Source organism: Rhipicephalus microplus, chromosome 7 (genome assembly GCF_043290135.1).
Source record: "Rhipicephalus microplus isolate Deutch F79 chromosome 7, USDA_Rmic, whole genome shotgun sequence".
NCBI classification, from domain to species: domain Eukaryota; kingdom Metazoa; phylum Arthropoda; class Arachnida; order Ixodida; family Ixodidae; genus Rhipicephalus; species Rhipicephalus microplus.
Window position 1 is genome coordinate 68,553,748 of NC_134706.1, and position 19,144 is coordinate 68,572,891.

General features: G+C 48.6%; 1 protein-coding gene across 1 annotated transcript; it reads left to right on the forward strand.

The window, feature by feature from the left end:
* Nucleotides 1-1,810: 1,810 nt before the first annotated feature.
* On the forward strand, nt 1,811-17,657 carry LOC142766969 (uncharacterized). Its single transcript, XM_075868162.1, has 3 exons — nt 1,811-1,982; nt 10,188-10,438; nt 17,207-17,657. Exons 1-3 carry the CDS (start codon nt 1,980-1,982, stop codon nt 17,418-17,420), a joined length of 468 nt encoding a protein of 155 aa, XP_075724277.1. The 5' UTR covers nt 1,811-1,979; the 3' UTR covers nt 17,421-17,657.
* The last annotated feature ends 1,487 nt before the right edge of the window (nt 17,658-19,144 follow it).

The following is a 19,144-nucleotide window of genomic DNA, read 5'->3' on the forward strand; positions in this document are numbered from 1 at the left end:
ACAGCGGGGCAGAAAGACACGAGCGTGTATCTTTAAACGAAGCCCTAACACACATTTCTTCTTTGTTCTCTTTTCCCTTTTTGGCTCGCTAGGGCTTGCCGGCTCACAACTCTAGGTGGCAATATTTATATACCGTACAAGAAATCTGTGAATAAATATTTATAAATAGAATGTACCACTTGATTCACGGCTGGTCTGGAGGCGCCCGCTCGCTCAGCACGCGCTTCCATATCCGGGTTGTGCTCCGGATCGACCATGCCTGTAGTGTGGAATATCAATTTAAAGGTCATTTTATTGCGATGGCAATTATATGGACAGTCTCGGCTGGTTCTTGCCGTCGCCGCCGCCGTATGCATCATGTATGTATACGTATTTATATATGTGAAAACTCAAGATGAATGGATGAATGGATGGATGGATGAAAAACTTTTATTGGGGTCCTGAAGGATTCCTACCCCGTTTTATAGGGGTAGGATTGCGAGCCGCTCCCACGTTGGGACGGGGAGGCCCAGCCTCACCGCCGCATCGTGGGCCTTCTGGACAGCCTTGAGTTGTTGTATGAGAGCCGGACTCATGAGCATTGAATGAAAGGAGTTTTCAGAAAATTCTTCATTTTTTTCTTTGTAAAGAGGGGCACCTCCAGGGCATGTGGTTAAAATCACTGCGATTCTGGCAGTCCGGACAAAGTTCTGAAATATCGGAGTAATGGCTATAGGTTACGAGGCTAGGGTATGTTCCCAAGAAACAAAAAAAAAAGCCGCCCGCGCTCGGCACCCACCTTGTCGCGATGCGCCAACGCGTATTATATCCCACGCATACTTTGCCCCGCGAATGAGGGCGGGGTGGTTAGGTGCTCGTGCGCGCGCGCTTATCCTTCGGTGGGGAAAATCGTGTGCCTAGGCCTTTCACCGGAATGATTGCGTTAGTTGCCTGGGCCACAAAGGTCACTTCGCTCGCTGGGCAGGCCCGTTTGCAAAAAGAGCGCGCTTTTCAAACACAGCGAAGTAACAACTGGGGAACTCGTTAGTTCGCACTCATATCTGTACCTGTGATTACTTTTAGTTTCTGTTCAGCGCGTTAAGCGTCGAGCTGTAAACGTTGTTAGTTAGCTCTCGTTCTGTGTATGTTGTTTTCGTGCGTCATTTGTACGTGAGCAACGCGCTGCGCGTTTCGATCTAGCTACTAGCCGTTCTCAGCGTTACATTCAAAGTTGTGGCTATCGCATTCATTGCTTCGCCCTTGCGGCGAAGCTATGACTTTTTTGTTCGTGGCTGTTCGAGTTGATCTTGCATGGACAACGCAATGTCGTTCTCGCGGCATGCCACATACGCGCGGAATATTCATCGACTCGTTTAGTGCCACCAGCCGACGCACCAGGTGGCTAGTAGGTAAGTTGGAATTGCCTGGCGGAGCCCACCCCCGGGATTCGGTCATGAATTGGGCACTGCACACACATTGAGTAAGAAAGCAAACAGTAACAGAAAGGTAAGAAATATGGGGAGATAAAATATTAAACGCAATCCCGGATAGCGGTAATAGTGATTACTAACAAGTGGTAAAAGAAGAAGCATTGCGAATGAGTCGGGCATGAGTCGTACATTAATTGCATTTTTAATCATGCAACACTGTGGTAAAGTAAGTTTAAATCTTCAAAACGAGAAAATAACGCAATAAAAACCTCCCCCGAGTGCAGTTATGCAAGAAAACCTTTCAAACCTTGCTGAAAAAGTTAGAAGCGCAGACGCTCGTCTAATTTTTCTCATTAATATCCAATATTCATAATGTCTCACCCGTGTTATCAGTTTTTCGGCGATCCCCCTTGAGTGGGTATCATCGTGGGGGCCGCGAACCTCGTGCATTTTCCCCGCGCGTTCTTGTCGCGCGCACATCCCTTGTTCGGCCTTGACAGAAGCGCCTGGCTGTTCTTTGACCTCCGCGACTGCTTTCCCTAGAACACCAGCTGTGACAACTTGGCCGGCATGGTAAGGTTCCACCTTCTGCTAACCTTTCACTGGGCCGATGTACTTCTTACAGAGGCGCAGAAGCTGAACTGTATAGGCTTCTCTGTAAGAAGAAAGAAAATCTAGTCATCATCGACAAAATTCATTGTGCCCAGCTTGAGCGAGCTAGTGCTACGCTAAATCTTTACAGACGCGCGCGGACGAATCAAATAGGATGCTCGTTCGTGCCGGTCTACTTATCCACACGTGTATGCGTTCTTTTTCTGGAAACCCAATGAGGGGTCACGAGCGTAGGCAGAAATTTTTTCGCTAGTGTATTTTGCCGACTGCCGGCCGAGTATATCGGTCGACCGGATGCCGGCTGTTCTCCCTTATAAGAGGATTACACGCCATCCGCTAGAGGCGCGCGGCCCGCCGGCATCGGACGCGTTCACACATGGATTCACACGTGTCGCCGCCTTCGGCTGTTCGCACGTGCGCAACGGCGCTCCATGTGAGTGTGTTAGGTTAGGTTAGGCACGACAGGCTAACCAGAATTGGGCCGGCAGACACCCTGACTTGGGTGCGTGCATGTAATAGGAAAAAAAAATAACTGCCGACTGCTTTTCTTTCCGGTATATCATGCCGAAGCGGAATTCCTCTGCGTCCGCGAGATGTTCTTTTCTTATAGATCTGGCTTGCACCGACGTCATTGTAATAGGAAAAAAAATAACTGCCGACTGCTTTTCTTTCCGGTATATCATGCCGAAGCGGAATTCCTCTGCGTCCGCGAGATGTTCTTTTCTTATTGATCTGGCTTGCACCGACGTCATTAAAATCACCGTGTTGGTGAACCGCATGGCACACGCAAAGTTTGTGACGTCAAGGCGCCAACCATTCATATCCCATAATGGAAGAGTGGTCTTCAGAAGAACCGACACCCTCCTTTAAATTCCACTGGAATTTCTCACAAATAGCTGGGTTCTGCTGACGGTAGACTATGACATGATTGTAAACAGAAGTGGGTGCTGTAGACGTGTTTTCTAGCCATTATAATCATACTAAGACACTTGCTAGGCACGTTGCGGCGCGCAAGCTCCGTCCAGCCCAAAGCTCGCCTCCGAACTGAGCGCTCCCGGGCGCATAAGATATTCACCACAGCCGCTGGACAATTCTATCCAGCGACCGTGGATTTACAAACTTCTGTAGTCCAGAAATATATTTAATGCGAAATATAATATCCGCAGACTAAGTATTGATTACTCAGAATGCATGCTTACAAATAACAAGGGGAAAATATATAAAGATTTTAGGAGGTATATATGTTACAGAAAAATTGCTTTAACATATGGAGCTCCGAATGTTTTACAGAGGTGCCCTTACAAACCAAAGTTCGCAGTGACACGAGAAAGGATAGTCTCAGAATAAATTTTGTGACTAACATCACAGACAGCATATCTTGCGAAATTCGGGAGGCTTCAACGTACGGGACCAAAAAGAAATTATGGCCCTAATGTTTTGGTCACGATAATAATATAATTTGTTTAATGGCACTAGGCCAAATAATAGCCATAGTGTGCAGCAGTACAAGTCGGAAATATTTCATCAGATCTATAGTTTTATGCAATAAGTCAGCACGTTTCTCTCTCTCTCTCTCTCTCTCTCTCTCTTTTCGTTTACAATTGAGATGGTCGCCAATGTGACTGGGACGATTGGCGTGAAATGACCCATATCGTGTATGTAAACTGTTCCCGCAAAGAACCACTTGCTTATATTCCCTGTGTAAGCAGCTATGCGAACGACGACGAAACAGCAAGAAACGGCAAGCCACAGCGATGGTGCACACGCGTGACCCGAGCTTGCGCTTGTTTTGTATTTTCAGCCTGTTGACGTTCCTCGCTATTTTGGCGTTCCTCGGCCTTCCAGTATGTCTGTACGTAAATAAACTACGTGACATCTGGTGGAGGTGTGTGGGAACTTAGCTACCGTAAGTTTCCCCCTCTACGTGACACGAACATGGCCACCGAGACGCCTCTCCAGGTTGGACCTTCGACGGTCCATGTCACTTGCGGTGCCTTGTATCCTCAACGAGATCCTCCTATCTCAACGGGCTCCACTGAGTCGGACGTCGAAGATTGGTTGGCGAGGTACGACAAAGTCGGCGCAAGTAACAAATGGGACGACCTAAGTAAGCTGGGCTACGTCGCGTTCTACCTTGCGGACACCGCGCTACTGTGGTTTAATAACCACGCAGCTGACGTTCCTACGTAGTCTGCATTCAAGACTGCTATTACGGACGTCTTTAGACGACCTGCGGCACGCAAGCTTCAAGCCGAGCACCGTTTACGCCACCGTGCGCAGCAACCAGGCGAGACCTACACGGGCTACATTGAATATGTGTTGCATCTATGCAACCGCGTCAACTCTACCATGCCAGGGGAAGAAAAAATCAGGCACATTTTGAAAGGCATTGACGACGGCGCCTTTCAGATGTTGCTCGCGAGAAATCCTCCCACAATTGCTGTGCTCGTTTCCCTCTGTCAGAGCTTCGATGAGTTGCGCAGGCAGCGCGCAATTGCTCGTCAAGCCCTCACGACGCCAGACACTCTCGCAAGCTTGCACCTAGCTGCCCATCCTACCGATCAGCAGCCGCTGCTTTCGACAATCAAGGACTTCGTCCGCGAAGAGGTAGCGCGCCAGCTGTCACTGCTTCCACTGACCCCATAGTCCACGCAAGCTTTGGCACCGGACCTCCAACACGCCATTCGGACCCAAGTCACTGAGGCCCTTCCACCGATGCATCAGCAACCACCTTTCACTACGCCTCCCACGTACGCCGCCGTCGCTGCTCAGCCTACGCAACAGCGTAGGCTGAGCAGCGACGGCGGCGTACGCATATACCCCCATTGCTGCGCCGTATCCCTACGCGAAATCTTCAGCTCCATTTTACCGTCGCTCAGACGCTTGGGGAGCCGGATAATAGGCCCATCTGTTTCGCCTGTGGTATCGCTGGACACGTCGCCCGCCACTGTCGCCGAAATCCCCCTCCAGTTGACACCGTGGGCAGGCCAATTGCGTCGTCGTCTAGGACGCCATCAAGGTAAACCACTCATCAAGGTACACCACTCATCAAGGTACACCACTCAACGTCATGCCATTTGGACTCTGCAACGCCCCAGCTACCTTCGAACGGATGATGGACACCATCCTTCGCAGCTACAAGTGGAACACGTGCCTCTGCTACCTAGACGACATCGTCGTTTTTTCTCGTGACTTTTCGACTCACCTTGTTCGTCTTCATGCTATTCTCACTTGTCTCACCTCTGCTGGCCTTCAACTCAACATCAAGAAGTGCCATTTTGCCGCACGTCTGCTCACAATACAGGGTCACGTCGTCTGCAAAAAGGGTGTTCTCCCGGATCCGGTGAAACTCCGCGCCGTGGCTGACTATTCGAAGCCCAATTCCATCAAGACGCTTCGAAGTTTTATCGACCTGGGCTCATATACTTTCGTCGATTTGTGCGCAACTTCTCTTCCATCATCGCGCCTCTTACCAACCTGCTGACAACTTCCAAAGGCATTTCTGCTTGGTCAAAAGAGTGCGACGAATCCTTCACCGCGCTTCGGCGGTTATTATTATCACCTCCAATACTACGTCATTTTGACCCCGATGCGCCAACGGAGGTCTACACCGACAACAGTGGTGTCGGTCTTGGTGCTGTATTGGCTCAACAAAAACCAGGATACCAAGAATACGTGGTCGCTTACGCGAGTCGAACCCTCAAGAAAGCCGAGTGTAATTATTCAGTCACTGAGAAAGAGTGCCTCGCAATGGTCTGGGCTTTGAAGAAGTTCCACCCATACATTTATGACCGCCCTTTCGAAGTCGTCACGGACCACCACGCTCTATGCTGGCTATCATCGCTCAAAGACCCGTCCGGGCGGCTTGGTCGTTGGGCACTTCGCCTACAGGAATACGACATTCGTGTTGTATACCGATCCGGCCGCAAGCACTCCGACGCTGATGCGCTACCCCGCTCGCCGCTACCGGCTGACCCAACCTCCTCGGCACCTTCTTCAGCTGTCATAACACCAATCGACTTCACAGACATGGCATCGGAACAACGCAAAGATGTGTGGATTTCCCAACTCCTCGCCTTTCTGAATGATCCGTTAGCTAATTCGGTCTCAAGAACTATCCGCCGTCGACAAGCCACACATTTCGCTATTCGAGACGACCTCCTCTATCGGCGGAATTACATGTCCGAAGGTCGGAGGTGGCTGTTAGTGATACCCAACCACATGCGCTCGGAAATCTGTACTGCTTTTCACAACGAGAAGCGCAAAAGCAGCTCCGTCGAGCTCTGCACAGTTTTCAGGGAACCAACTCCCAGCTGGCTGATGATTTGTGTGCTAGATATCTATGTCGCACCACAGATCCCAACAGGAACGCATATGAATACGCACGTAGAGAAAACAGTCAGCTCGATGCCCCTTTTGAAATGTGCGATCTTAAAGCAGCACTGCAGTAAAACTGTTGGCAAATCTGTCGGACGATTCTTATCGGCATCCATTGCAGAACATTAACGCTATCTGGAATGGCCAACCACTGCCAACTGAATGGAAAACAGCAGTTGTCACACCCATCCCCAAACCAGGCAAGCAAATCAGCATGGACAATCTCAGACCTATATCATTAACTTCATGTGCCGGCAAATTAATGGAAAAAATGGTTAGAGACCATCTCGCCACATACCTCGAGAGCAAGGGGCATTTCGCAGATTCCATGTTTGGCTTTAGGCCACACCTATCTGCGCAAGATATCTTCTTGCAACTAAAACGAGACATTATCCAACCCATTCCCTCGACGCACAACGACAGAGCAATCCTTGCACTCGACCTTGAAGGCGCATTCGACAACGTTAAACATGAAAGCATCCTGAAGAACTTGAGTAGTGTCCATTGCGGTAAGAAAATATTTGCCTACATCAGAGACTTCCTCTCTGAGAGACTGGCGTTCATTCGCATAGATAACGAGAAACATGGACCATTCAAAATGGGGACGCGGGGAACCCCGCAAGGAGCTGTCCTGTCTCCGCTGTTATTCAACATTGCCATGATGAAGCTCCCGCAAGCATTGGCAGTAGTGGAAGGAATATATCATGCAATATACGCCGATGATATAACAATCTGGACGAATCGGGGCAGTTTAGGAGAAATTGAAGACCGCCTGCAGAAGGCCGCCTCCATTGTGGAGGACTATGTGGCGCAGTGTAGGTTGCAGTGCGCTCCAACCAAATCTGAATTCCTGCATATAAGAGAAAACATTAAAGATAGGACGACCCTGAACTTGATGGTATCAGGATCAACAATACGAGAGGTTTCAGAACTACGAATTCTTGGCCTTCTGATTCACAACAGAACAAAAAACAGCACCACGCCAGACAAGCTACGGAAAATTGGAGAACAGGTAGGGCACATGAGCCGCCGACTATCAAACAAGCGCGGGGGGCTACGAGGAAGGGACGCGATTCGGCTCGCCAATGCTTTTGTAACTAGCAGGATTCTATATTCAATACCGTACTTACGAATGTCTAAACACGAATAGAACAGAGTCGATGCTATTCTTAGGAAAGTAATTAAGCGCGCACTTGATTTACCCATCAGCACTTCAAATCAGAAGCTCTCTGCATTTGGAGTCTTTAACTCTATACAAGAGCTCCAAGAAGCCCACCTCACAAATCAATATACGCGTCTTACGCAGACGCCCCCCGGGCGGCGCCTACTGGACCGCCTCTTGATCCGGCACGAATGCGAAATCGAAAACGCGGAGCGTATTACTGAACTTTGGAGAACAAAACTCGATCTGGGTGTCTCCGCTTCCCCGCAATATGACCAGGGAGGCGCACCAGGGTAAAATGCAAGCGCGAGCTGAGGCACTTGAACAACGGCTTCGCTCCCGTAATGGGGTCTATTACGTCGATGTGGCCGGGCCGTCACCTAGGGGATACTACACAGCGGCGGTAATACATCAAGGAACGCAGGTGGACGGCCTCACTTTCAAAGCCACAAGCTCAAGTAAGGCGGAGGAGGTGGCCATTGCACTGGCAGTATCCCATCCAAACTCAAAATAAATAGTTACAGACTCTCTAAGAGCCTGCGAGAGCTATCTTGCAGGAGAAATCTCTCCATTGGCTAATAGACTTTTAAAATTCAGCATCAGGAACCACGATCCTTCCCCAAAACGTCTTATTTGGACTCCGGGACATCAGGGTCTACAGGGTAACGAGTCTGCACATGCAGCGGCCCGCGTGCTTACTTCTCGGGAAACTCCCCGTTCCCCTGACAGACCTGAACGTCCCACACCTTTAACACGGTTTCGAGAAATCAAAGAATACTACATTGAGCAACGCCGCTTGTATCCCGCACCAGCGAAGGGACTTTCGAAAACGGAGGAGCGCGTCCTGGGGCGCCTACAGACAAATACGCTGCTCTGACCAGCCATACTCAAATATTACGACCCAAAAATAAGTGGGCAGTGCCAGTACTGTGGGGAAGTGGGCAACACTTACCATATGATCTGGGCCTGCCAAATGAACCCAAAATTAACCCCCTTTCCCAACCCCACCAAAGAAGACTGGGAGACGACCTTACTCAATAGCTCCACACTAGAGGAAGAGCGAACTCTAGTCCAGTGGGCTCGGGTGGCGGCCTCGACTAATGACGTCCCGGACTAGGGATGTCAACCAGCCCGGTGGGGATAAGGGCTATCTGGCACAACCAGCATCAATAAAGGTTTTTTACTCCTCCTCCTTTTTCCACAACGACCCGCAAAGCGCTCACGCCGGCGCTCTCAAAACGTACAACCGTCTACGTCAGCGGTACTACTGGCGTGGCATGTACACATTTGTTCGCAAGTACGTACGTGCTTGTACTGCATGCCAGCGACGTAAAGCCCCACCTCAACGCCTTCCGGTACACTTCAGCCTCTGCCTTGTCCAGCGCGTCCATTTGACCGCGTCGGTATCGACTTATACGGACCACTTCCCACGTCGTCTTCTGGAAATAGGTGGATAATTGTCGGCTTGGACTACCTTACACGTTACGCGGAGACAGCAGCACTACCCGCAGCAACCACGAGGGAAGTTGCGTTTTTCATCTTGCGCAACTTTCTTCTTCGCCATGGTGCTCCCCACGAACTTTTAAGCGACCGGGGGCGCGTTTTCTTGTCAGACGCCATTCAAGCCTTGCTCGCTCAGTGCAACATGGTTCATCGCATGACGACAGCATATCACCCGCAGACGAATGGCCTCACAGAACGATTTAATCGCACTCTCGGTGATATGTTGACGATGTACACAGCTTCAGACCAGACCAATTGGGACACTGTCCTTCCATTCGTCACGTATGCGTATAACACCGCTACGCACGCGACAACAGGGTTTTCCCTTTTTTTTTCTGTTGTACGGACGCAAACCATCGTGCACGCTGGACACTATCTTCCCATACACGCCCGATTCCTTTGAGTGCACTGCAATTTCTGATGTTGCCAGGTACGCAGAAGATTGTGGACGATTGGCCCGTTCACTGACAACCGAGGACCAAGGCCACCAGAAGCTACGGCATGACACCGACCGACATCTCTCTACTTTCACGACTGGTGCTCTCGTTTGGCTTTGGATTCCACCGAGTACTCCTGGCCTTTCGTCGAAATCACTGGCACAATACCAAGGGCCCCACCGCATTCTCACCCGTACGTCACCAGTCAATTATGAGACTGGGCCTTTGACACAGTCTGCATTTATGCCGTCGTGGCCGAGAAATTGTGCATGTGAGTCGCCTGAAGCCGTATTACGACTCCGCTATAGTGACTAAGCCTTAAGTCACCAGGTTGGCTACGCTATTCACCGGGGGCCAATGTAGGGAACTATCGAACGACGACGAAGCAGCAAGAAACGGCAAGCCACAGCGTTGGTGCACACGCGCGACTCGAGCTTGCGCTTGTTTTGTATTTTCGGCCTGTTGATGTTCCTCGCTCTTCTGGCGTTCCTCGGCCTTCCAGTAGGTCTGTACGTAAATAAACTACGTGACAACTGTTTTTTTTTATTAAATTGTCCATTACCCACAGGCGCGCTTGGTAGCCCGCCGTTATCATTTTAACCATTGATATATTGTCACGACAGAGCGTGCATACCATTTCAGAGCAGCGCACATCGCCAGTCTAATATGTTCATACGCCACACGCAGCAAAAGATGCAGGTTCAATTCTCCGCCAGCGACTGCATTGCTTTCAGCGAGGAAGGAGAGGACGAAGTGCCGCTGACCCAGGCTCCGGGTTCGCAGACCGAGGTGGCCTTCCAGGGAGGGCGACGCCAAGCGCGGACCCAACAACGACGACATCGATCGCGGTCAGCAGTGCAGCGATTGAACGAGGGCCGCGCTCTATCAGCCCTTCGCAGGCGGCTGAGAAGTGCGCGAACCACAGGGGCTAAATTCTGGTATGTATACTACTGCCCTACTGTACTTCGCAGAAATAAGCTTTTTGAAAGGATAAACGGTGATACGTACGTGGGAAGGAAGAGCTATGGGCAAAAAAGAAACTTACGATTATCAAGGGAAAGTATGTCATGGAATGTAATGATTCCACTCCAACGAGCGCATGGGCACGTATTTTCGTTTATCGCGCAGTCCGTCACTGGTCTAGAGCTGATCCAGCCACGTTCTAACACCTGGTACCTCAACCCCACGCTCAACCCCAAACTGTTATGAATATGTAGACTGCTAGACTGGTATTGCCATCACTCGCAGAAAGCAGCCATCTTTGATTGTGGGCTGCGTCTCTGGGAAAACAGATGACCACAACGACACTTGACCTGTCCTTATCGCATGCTGCAGCGAGCTACGGCAGAGGGCGCTTCCTCAATTGCCTTGTCAGGGTTCACGGAGGAAGGAAATGTAGGAGAGGCCCTGACTAGAGTGTACTAGAAGTAAACTATGCCCTGACGTCACTCGTTGTGCAGCCGCGATGAAACCGGAAGTCGGCCATATTGACTGGGCAAATTCTTCTCTCTTGTTTACATCCGAATGTAAAGCAGAAGGCACGACTCTCTCTCCGGCTCGGAAAGCACGTGAGCTACGCAGCGCGCGTGTCGTGACGATCCGAAACTAATGAAACGGGGCTCAACACTCGGGGCCAGCGCGACACCTTGGGCGAAATCATTTTGTCCGAGTATAAACAGCGAGTAAAAGCTCACCGACAATGAAGAAAGTACAAGAGAATGCGCGCCAGATGCACTGACAACGGTGAGTGTTTTCACGACATTAATTCAGCAACTGTACAAAAATTTCCGGCCTAGACCTATAGCACAGACAACATGATCGGTCGTGCGCCATCTATGGTTGCATTCCGCCACGCGACCGACGCAGCATCCGGCCACTGTGTCCGTGTTGCGCGTGAAACTCACCGGCGTCAGCATTTTGCGACTGTGCATGGTGACTTTGAGCACGGTGTAAGTGACACTTGAATGCGGTTGCTGTTACGTTCAGATTACATGCAATACTATGGGAGAGTATACGAAGCGGAAAGAGCAAAGGTGTTTTAATACGAACATGCAATTTGTTACTGTACACACACAATTAACATGAAACTACGTATGTGCACATGGTCCTCATTGCATCCCGTTGTCACAAGCAGGAGCACTGCTTAACCGTCCCTAACCTGCATGGCGTTCGTCGTCGTTCCGCTTCGTCATGGTGCAAACCGTAATTTCGCTGAACACTAATTCCTTCATCCGTGTCATCCGCCGCACGACATATGGATATGAACTCGTTCTACGCACTTTTGAAGCCCCATGATGGACAAAGGGATTTGTAAACGTTGCTAAGAGTACAAATAACTCCCAGGAGAACACTGCGTAAACAATTACGTGGCGCAGAGCACGGATATTGTCCGCCACGGCTCAGCACGAGACCTGGGGAGGCACACATGCCACCGCCAGCTGCGGCCGCTCACTGCTAGACCAGCTCCAATGCGCAACACGTAACCATAGCAACGCCGCTATTGTGCCCAGTGAATATCGCCGCCATGGTGTCATTTCCTCCACACTTTTCACGCCGCGCGCCGGCTGGGCATGCCCTCTCCTACCTTTTCTTCCTCCGTGTCAGGGTTCCTAGCAGTTCCTAGAAGAGGGTTCCTAGTAGTACATCAACAGGCCCAAATGGCATTCCAATTATGCTGATAAAGACATTGGCTCCGAAGTCTAAGCAGACTTTGAGAGAGGCAGTGAGCAAAATAATCGATGGTGAAGTCTCCGATGGATGAAAATTTAGCAGGATGAGCATGATCTATAAAGGAAAGGGGGACAAAGCTGACATGAACAACTACAGTCCTGTAACAGTGACATCAGTGGTCTACAGGCTGGCGATGCAGGTTATAAAGGAAAGACTGCAGGCATGGATAGAGGATGAAGGGGTGCTGGGGGAACTACAGAATGGGTTTCGGAAACACGGGAGGTTGGAAGATATCTGTTCTCACTGACGCAGTGCACCGAAATAGCAGAAAACGAACACAGGCCCCTGTAACTAGCATTTTTGGATATCAAGTGAGCCTACGATAGCGTGGTTCAAGATGACTTGTGGGAAATAGTGGACACACTACGTGTGGAAGATGGAGTCACTAATTTTTTAAAGGATATCTGTAAAGGGGACAAGGTAGTTATAAAGTAGGAAAAACAGGTATCTAAGCCCGCAGAAGTGAAACGGGGGCGTAGGCAGGGGTGTCCTCTGTCACCCTTGTTATTCATGATGTGCTTACAAGTATTAGAGGCGAAATTAGAGGGGAGTGGACTGGGCTTAAACCTCTCTTTCGTGAAACAAGGAAAACTCATTGAACAGGCACTACCAGCATTTGTAAACCTATCGAAAAAAAAAAAAACGAATGGTGGGCATGGTGTAAACCACCACCCACCATTATAGTGGATTAATGTAGTGGGTGAATGGTGGGAAACGCCCACCATGGCGCATGGTGGGTGCTGCAGTGCCGGCAACACTTGAGCGCGAAATGACGTCAGAATCACCGTGGCGAGCTGCCACAAAAAATAAAAAAGAATTCTATAAAAATGGTATAAAAACGCCCGTCCCGAAAAAAAAAAAAAACAAGGCGCCACGGAGGATCGAACGTGCAACCTGCGGACTCCCATTCGAAGACGCTAACCGCTGCGCCACACTTTTTTTTTTTTGCTTTCTTGCCTGTTTACAGGCGCATGCATCAAACGACAAGCAGAACAAAAACAAGAAGTAACAGTCCGACAGAAATTTAAAATTCCCTAAGTGCTGCCGAGGGCTCCACCCTCGACAACAACTGAGGTAAAATCTCCTGAGTTTTCTGCAGTTCAACATACTTGGCCATACATTCACGGAAATACATTCGTGCAGGCCGTGCATCCTGATTGCGATAGAAGCCCGCCATACGGGCCCGCCATAAACAGAGAAGTCCACATAGCATAATCAAATCAAAAGGCATTCCCTCTTCGTCCACTATTGGCAGAAATCTTATACCATATGAATTTGAAGGTAATTCTTTCTGTAACGTCCTTTGAAGTACATCCCAAAAATATACTCCCTCCCAACAATGTAAGAAAACATGGTCAATATTTTCCGGTTTTTTACAGATAAGGCAATTTGTCCCCCAAGGTAAATAAAAACCACGGTCTGCTTGAAATGTCCTGACTGATAATGTACCTGTGTGCAGCCGCTGCGCCACACCAACATGACGTGCATTGTGTGTTAAATACTTACTTCGCATACAAACTTAAGGTTCAACTTAAGTTATGTTTGTCGTGTACACAACATAGACAAGATCTACACCTGCTACTAAAAATTGCACATTTATTAAACACAAGCAACTGCGGCCTTTAACGATAGCCACTATGTTAATGGCACTAGTGCTATTTTTTTTTTTTTTACAATTCACAACTTCAAGAAAAAAAGCAAGTGGACTGGGGAGCAGCAACAGTTTACCGGTGGGGTCTGCCAAGTTTAACATCCGTTTCGCGCTCGTTCTAAAGGGCAACATCCGCTCACGCTTTATGACGCTTCTAGGCTCATTCCATAGATACGCCCGTCTAATTTATTTGATTGAGTATTGGGATGCTTTTCGCGCAATGTAGAGGGCGGTCGTGCCAGCGCAATGCTGTAGCTCTTTCGTTAAAGCAACAACTACATAACGGCTTGGCCAAAACGAATGCAGTGTGCCGGAAACATTACGCTATCATATTGGTTCACCAAGCACACGAATTGCCACGTCTGAGTTCTCGTACAAGAGCTAGAGAAGTGCCGGCGAGTGCGACCGGCGGCTGTCGGTGAGAAGACACTTAATTACGTTCTCTGGGAGTGCTTTAATCGCGTCGCATCGTTGTTTGTTGCTTCTTGAGCGGACACCATACACAATGAAAAATGCTTCATTTAGGTTAATTGATGCCATATGGCTGCGCTGTATTGTCATACTTAATCGTCGTAATCGTGTATTCTGAAACCCGGAAGCACGGATAACACAATTGTACGGGCTCGGTCAGTAGGCCTAACCTTTGGTGGAAATCATGGTGGTAGAACATGTAGTGTACAGATCCCAGCTTGGTACACTATATAAATTGCCCGCCATTATAAGCCCTCCCATCATCTGCTTACTGCTTCCCAGCATTATCGCGATGGTGGGCAGAGCTTCTCAGCTTGGTACACCGTGTGGCCCACCATAACAAGCAGCACCCATCATCTGCTTAGTGCTTCCCAGCATTATCGCAATGGTGGGAAGAGTTTCTCAGCTTGGTGCACCATGTAGCCCACCATAATAAGCACCACCCACCATATGCTTAGGGCTTCCCATCATTATCGCAATAGTGGACAGAGTGTCCCATTATTGCCCACTATCTAGCCTCTGCTTTCCACCATCATTTCCACTTTACCCATCATCTGTACACCATACCACCCAGTATGTCCCGGCATAACCACCATATTTTCCACTACGTCCCACCATAGCCATCATAATTTCCACCATGCCCACTATTCTTTCCACTACGCCCACCATGTTTTCCAGTATCCACCATGGCAATTTTTCCGATAGGGGCACGCAGATGATATAGTGCTAATGGCCGACAACAAGGAAGATTTGCAGATATTGGTGGACATCTGCGGTACCGAGGCAGATATGTTAGATTTCAGATACAGTAAGGAAAAATCAGCAGTCATGATTTTTAATGACAATGAAGGTAGTGAGCTTCGAATACAGGAGGTCACGCTGGAGATAACAGATAAATACAAATATCTGGGCGTATGGATAAGCAATGGGACCAAGTATAAGGGAACACGAAGTATACGTGACGACTAAAGGTAACAGGAATGCAGCGGTGATGAAAAACAATAGGTATGATGTTGTGAGAGGGATATGGAAAGGGGTCATGGTTCGTGGTCTGACGTTCGGCAATGCGGTCTTGTGCATGAGATCAGAAGTTCAAGCAAGATTAGAAATTAAGCAACGTGGAATAGGTAGGCTTGCCTTAGGAGCTTACGGGAATACAACGAATCGGGGAGTACAAGGTGACATGGGATGGACATCATTTGAGGGCTGGGTAGCTAGCAGCATGATAAAGTTTGAGAAGCGATTGAGAGAAATGGGGGAGGAGCGTTGGGCTAGGAAGGTATTCAGATACTTGTACATGAAGAATGTCGATACAAAATGGAGGAAGTGCACCAGAAAATTGACTGGTAAATACTTAGAAAACAGCAGGGGGCCAAACCAAAAAGAATTATCAGTTAAGAAGAATGTGAAGGAAGCTGAGGCCGATATGTGGAGAATTGGCATGATTAAGAAGTGTGCACTAGAGATCTACCGAACTTTTTAAGCAGGAAATTTCCAAGGAAAAGGTGTGTGATAATACTCGGGGTAGTTCTCTACTGTTTGAGGCCAGGACGGGTGTATTGCGAACCAAGACATATCGGGCCAAATACGAAGGGGTAGACACGGTCTGCAGTGCATGTGGAAAGGAGGAGGAAACTGCTGAACACTTGATAATGTTCTGTAAAGGGCTTCACTCTATAGTTCAGGATGATGGCGCAGAGTTTTTCAAAGCACTGGTGTTTAGGGACAGGGAGGGCAAAATATACTTTAAGCGGGTAGAATTAACTAGAAGGAGGTTATCTGACAGGTGGCTTAAGTCAAGGGACGAGTGAAAATTAAACCCTTCACTGCAAAGTACGAGTCCTCAACCTCACTATTTAAATGAAAAAATAAATAAATCTAGTTTTTGGTTCACAAAGTATTACGGCTTGGTGGAGTTAGCCACCGCCCGATCTAAAGGGTACAGCCGTATCAATCCATTCATTCGTGTCACCACCTTCGAATGAAAATGGAGGGGTACCTCATACCTTTGCATGTGTCTGCTCATTAACGCCCTGCTGCGGTGGTCTTGTGGTACTCGGCTGCTGACCTGCAGGTCACGGGATCGAATCCCTGCTGCGACGGCTACATTTTTGATGGAGGCGGGAATGCTGTAGGCCCGTGTGCTCAGTTTTGGGTGCATGTTAAAGAACCCCAGTTGGTCGAAATTTTTAGGGCCCTCCACTACGGCGTCTATCATAATCATAAATTAGTTTTGGGACGTTAAACCCCACATATCTATCTATCTATCTATCTATCTATCTATCTATCTATCTATCTATCTATCTATCTATCTATCTATCTATCTATCTATCTATCTATCTATCTATCTATCTATCTATCTATCTATCTATCTATCTATCTATCTATCTATCTATCTATCTATCTATCTATCTACGATGCATTAAGTCCGAGCCCTCACGTCATTGTTTAAAGCTCAGTGTTGTATCCTGGAAAGCTTTTGAGGATAATGGCAGCCAAGAACCGCAGTTATGCTGAGTTGGGTTCCAAGAACTGTTCACGATTCCCTTCTTTATCCCCCCATCCAAAACCGGAAACCAAGATCAAGACGTCTTCATTACCATTTTATTACGAAAGTTAATTCATTTTGGACCCGAACAAAGAGGGGTGGAGCATAGCTGCAATTGAACTTGCCCCCCGCCCTTGCCTAATGTAGAGTTCAATTCCTTCGCACACATATATGCTAGCACATGTTTCCTGACAACTTGTGCTTATGTCATTCGATGGCCACTGATAGCTGTCACGCTAGCTATTCATAGCTGTTATACCGATATATGCGCGTGATTATAAACAACGATGTTTCTGTGTATTGCAGGCCCACCCTGTGGTTCGCGCAGATGTCTGCGGTCGCGGTCACGTTGGTCGTCGCCGCCCTGGTCGCCATCACCTTCGCTCTGAGAGAAGCCCAGCTTGCCGCGAAGGAAGCTCAAAACGCCGGCCACGACCTGGACATCGACGACATCGGCAACGCCACGAACATCACTGCTGTGTTGTTCGGGGATGGCGCAGCAGACTTGGCCAGAGATTAACGACAGCCTTCAGGAGTGGAGCGCGGCTCTGCAGACTCCTCTTTCATGCGCAGAACGCTTCTACGAAGGCAAATGAACGTTGCGTAGTCGGCGCTCACCAGGTTGCGCAGCCTTGGGCGCCCGTGTTTAATGCTTGTGATAGCCGTCCGGAACAAATACGTATCGTATTCTGCGTCAATTTTCTGCGTGTGTGTCGGTGCAGTTGATACCGAAATATATTCGTCAGCAATGTGAAAAGTAATCGTATTATTTATGAATAGTGGCTACATTTGAGACGTCCGAGTATTAACGCGGCAGCGTTAAAGAGCTCGTCACAGAAGCTCGTTCCGCAGAAATTCCGGCGTCGGTGTCGGCGTCGTTGGTTGTGAGCGAAAAATCATCTTATGCGTAACCGAAAAATCGAGAACGATGCAAATAAAAAATTTTGGGTCTGAGTGGGGATCGAATACGGGCTGTTTACGGGGCAATTATAAGCGGGTCTTCTACCTAAGGAGGATTAAATTAATTGCTGGAGTGTAAATCATAGCCTAAGAGTGAAGCCGTGCCTCTGGCAAGATGGCGGCTGCGGCGGCCATCTTACTTGGGGCATGATGAAGTATCACCGTTCAGCGATTAAAAATGGAGCGTTTCCCTCGCACGCCCAACGATTGTAATGTGGAAACTTTTTCGGGTCACATAGTGCTCCAAGTGCGCCTTAGTGAGCCTCCGATTGGAGGCAAAGTACTTGAGAAATTCAGTCAACCATACTATGGAGGCGGAAATGTTGTAGGCCCGTGTACTCAGATTTGGGTGCACGTTAAAGAACCCCAGGTGGTCAAAATTTCCGGAGCCCTCCACTACGGCGTCTCTCATAATCAAATGGTGGTTTTGGGACGTTAAACCCCACAAATCAATCAATCAGTCAACCATACTCGTTGTTGTGTGTTATCTCGTCGGGAACAACTGTGTTTTAATATAGAACTAACGTAGAATTAACACTAACATATAAAGCCACTTGATCTCTAAGTGGGCACTATCAGAAGAGAGCATATGTTTCCGCCATCTTGGCAGTGGCAAAAGATGGCTCCACTTCTGCTGGCAAGGCATTGCGGGAACTTCCACTCCAGCAATTTTTTTAAAAATTCTGCTTGGTTCTACCACACAGCCGCGCTTCTGCTTGCGAATATAGTGGAATTAATTAGGGGACACTTGGGCTTCGCCCTTAGGAGTTGATCACGATAGCGATACCCTGTCCCTGGTGCGTACTTCAAATACATAATGCATGAAGTCTTCTCGAACTACGTGCTCTTCACCTAATAGGCGCAGTAACGTGTGCGCTTTTTGTAGCGGGCGACCAGCTTTAAACCATCTATAGCCATATATAATAATCACAAGTTCTGACGCTTGATAGCAATGTACGCTTGTGCCACGCATACTACAATATTTCATCTTGTACATGCAAACGGGACGCGCGTGTTTGTAATACATAAAAGTTATTTTCACTGCATTTCCAAGCAGAGAGAGTTATGTTCACTGTATTCAATAGCATATGCGTGGGGGATAGAATATCCGCCGGCCGCGCAAACGACCCGGGTCTGATACCCATCCGGACCCATAATTTATTATTTCTTTTATTTGCATCATTCTCGATTTTTTCGGTCACGCACGAGATGATGATTTCCCGCTCACAACCAACGACAAAGACGCCGGGATTTCCGTGAAACGGGCTCTTTAACGCTATCGTG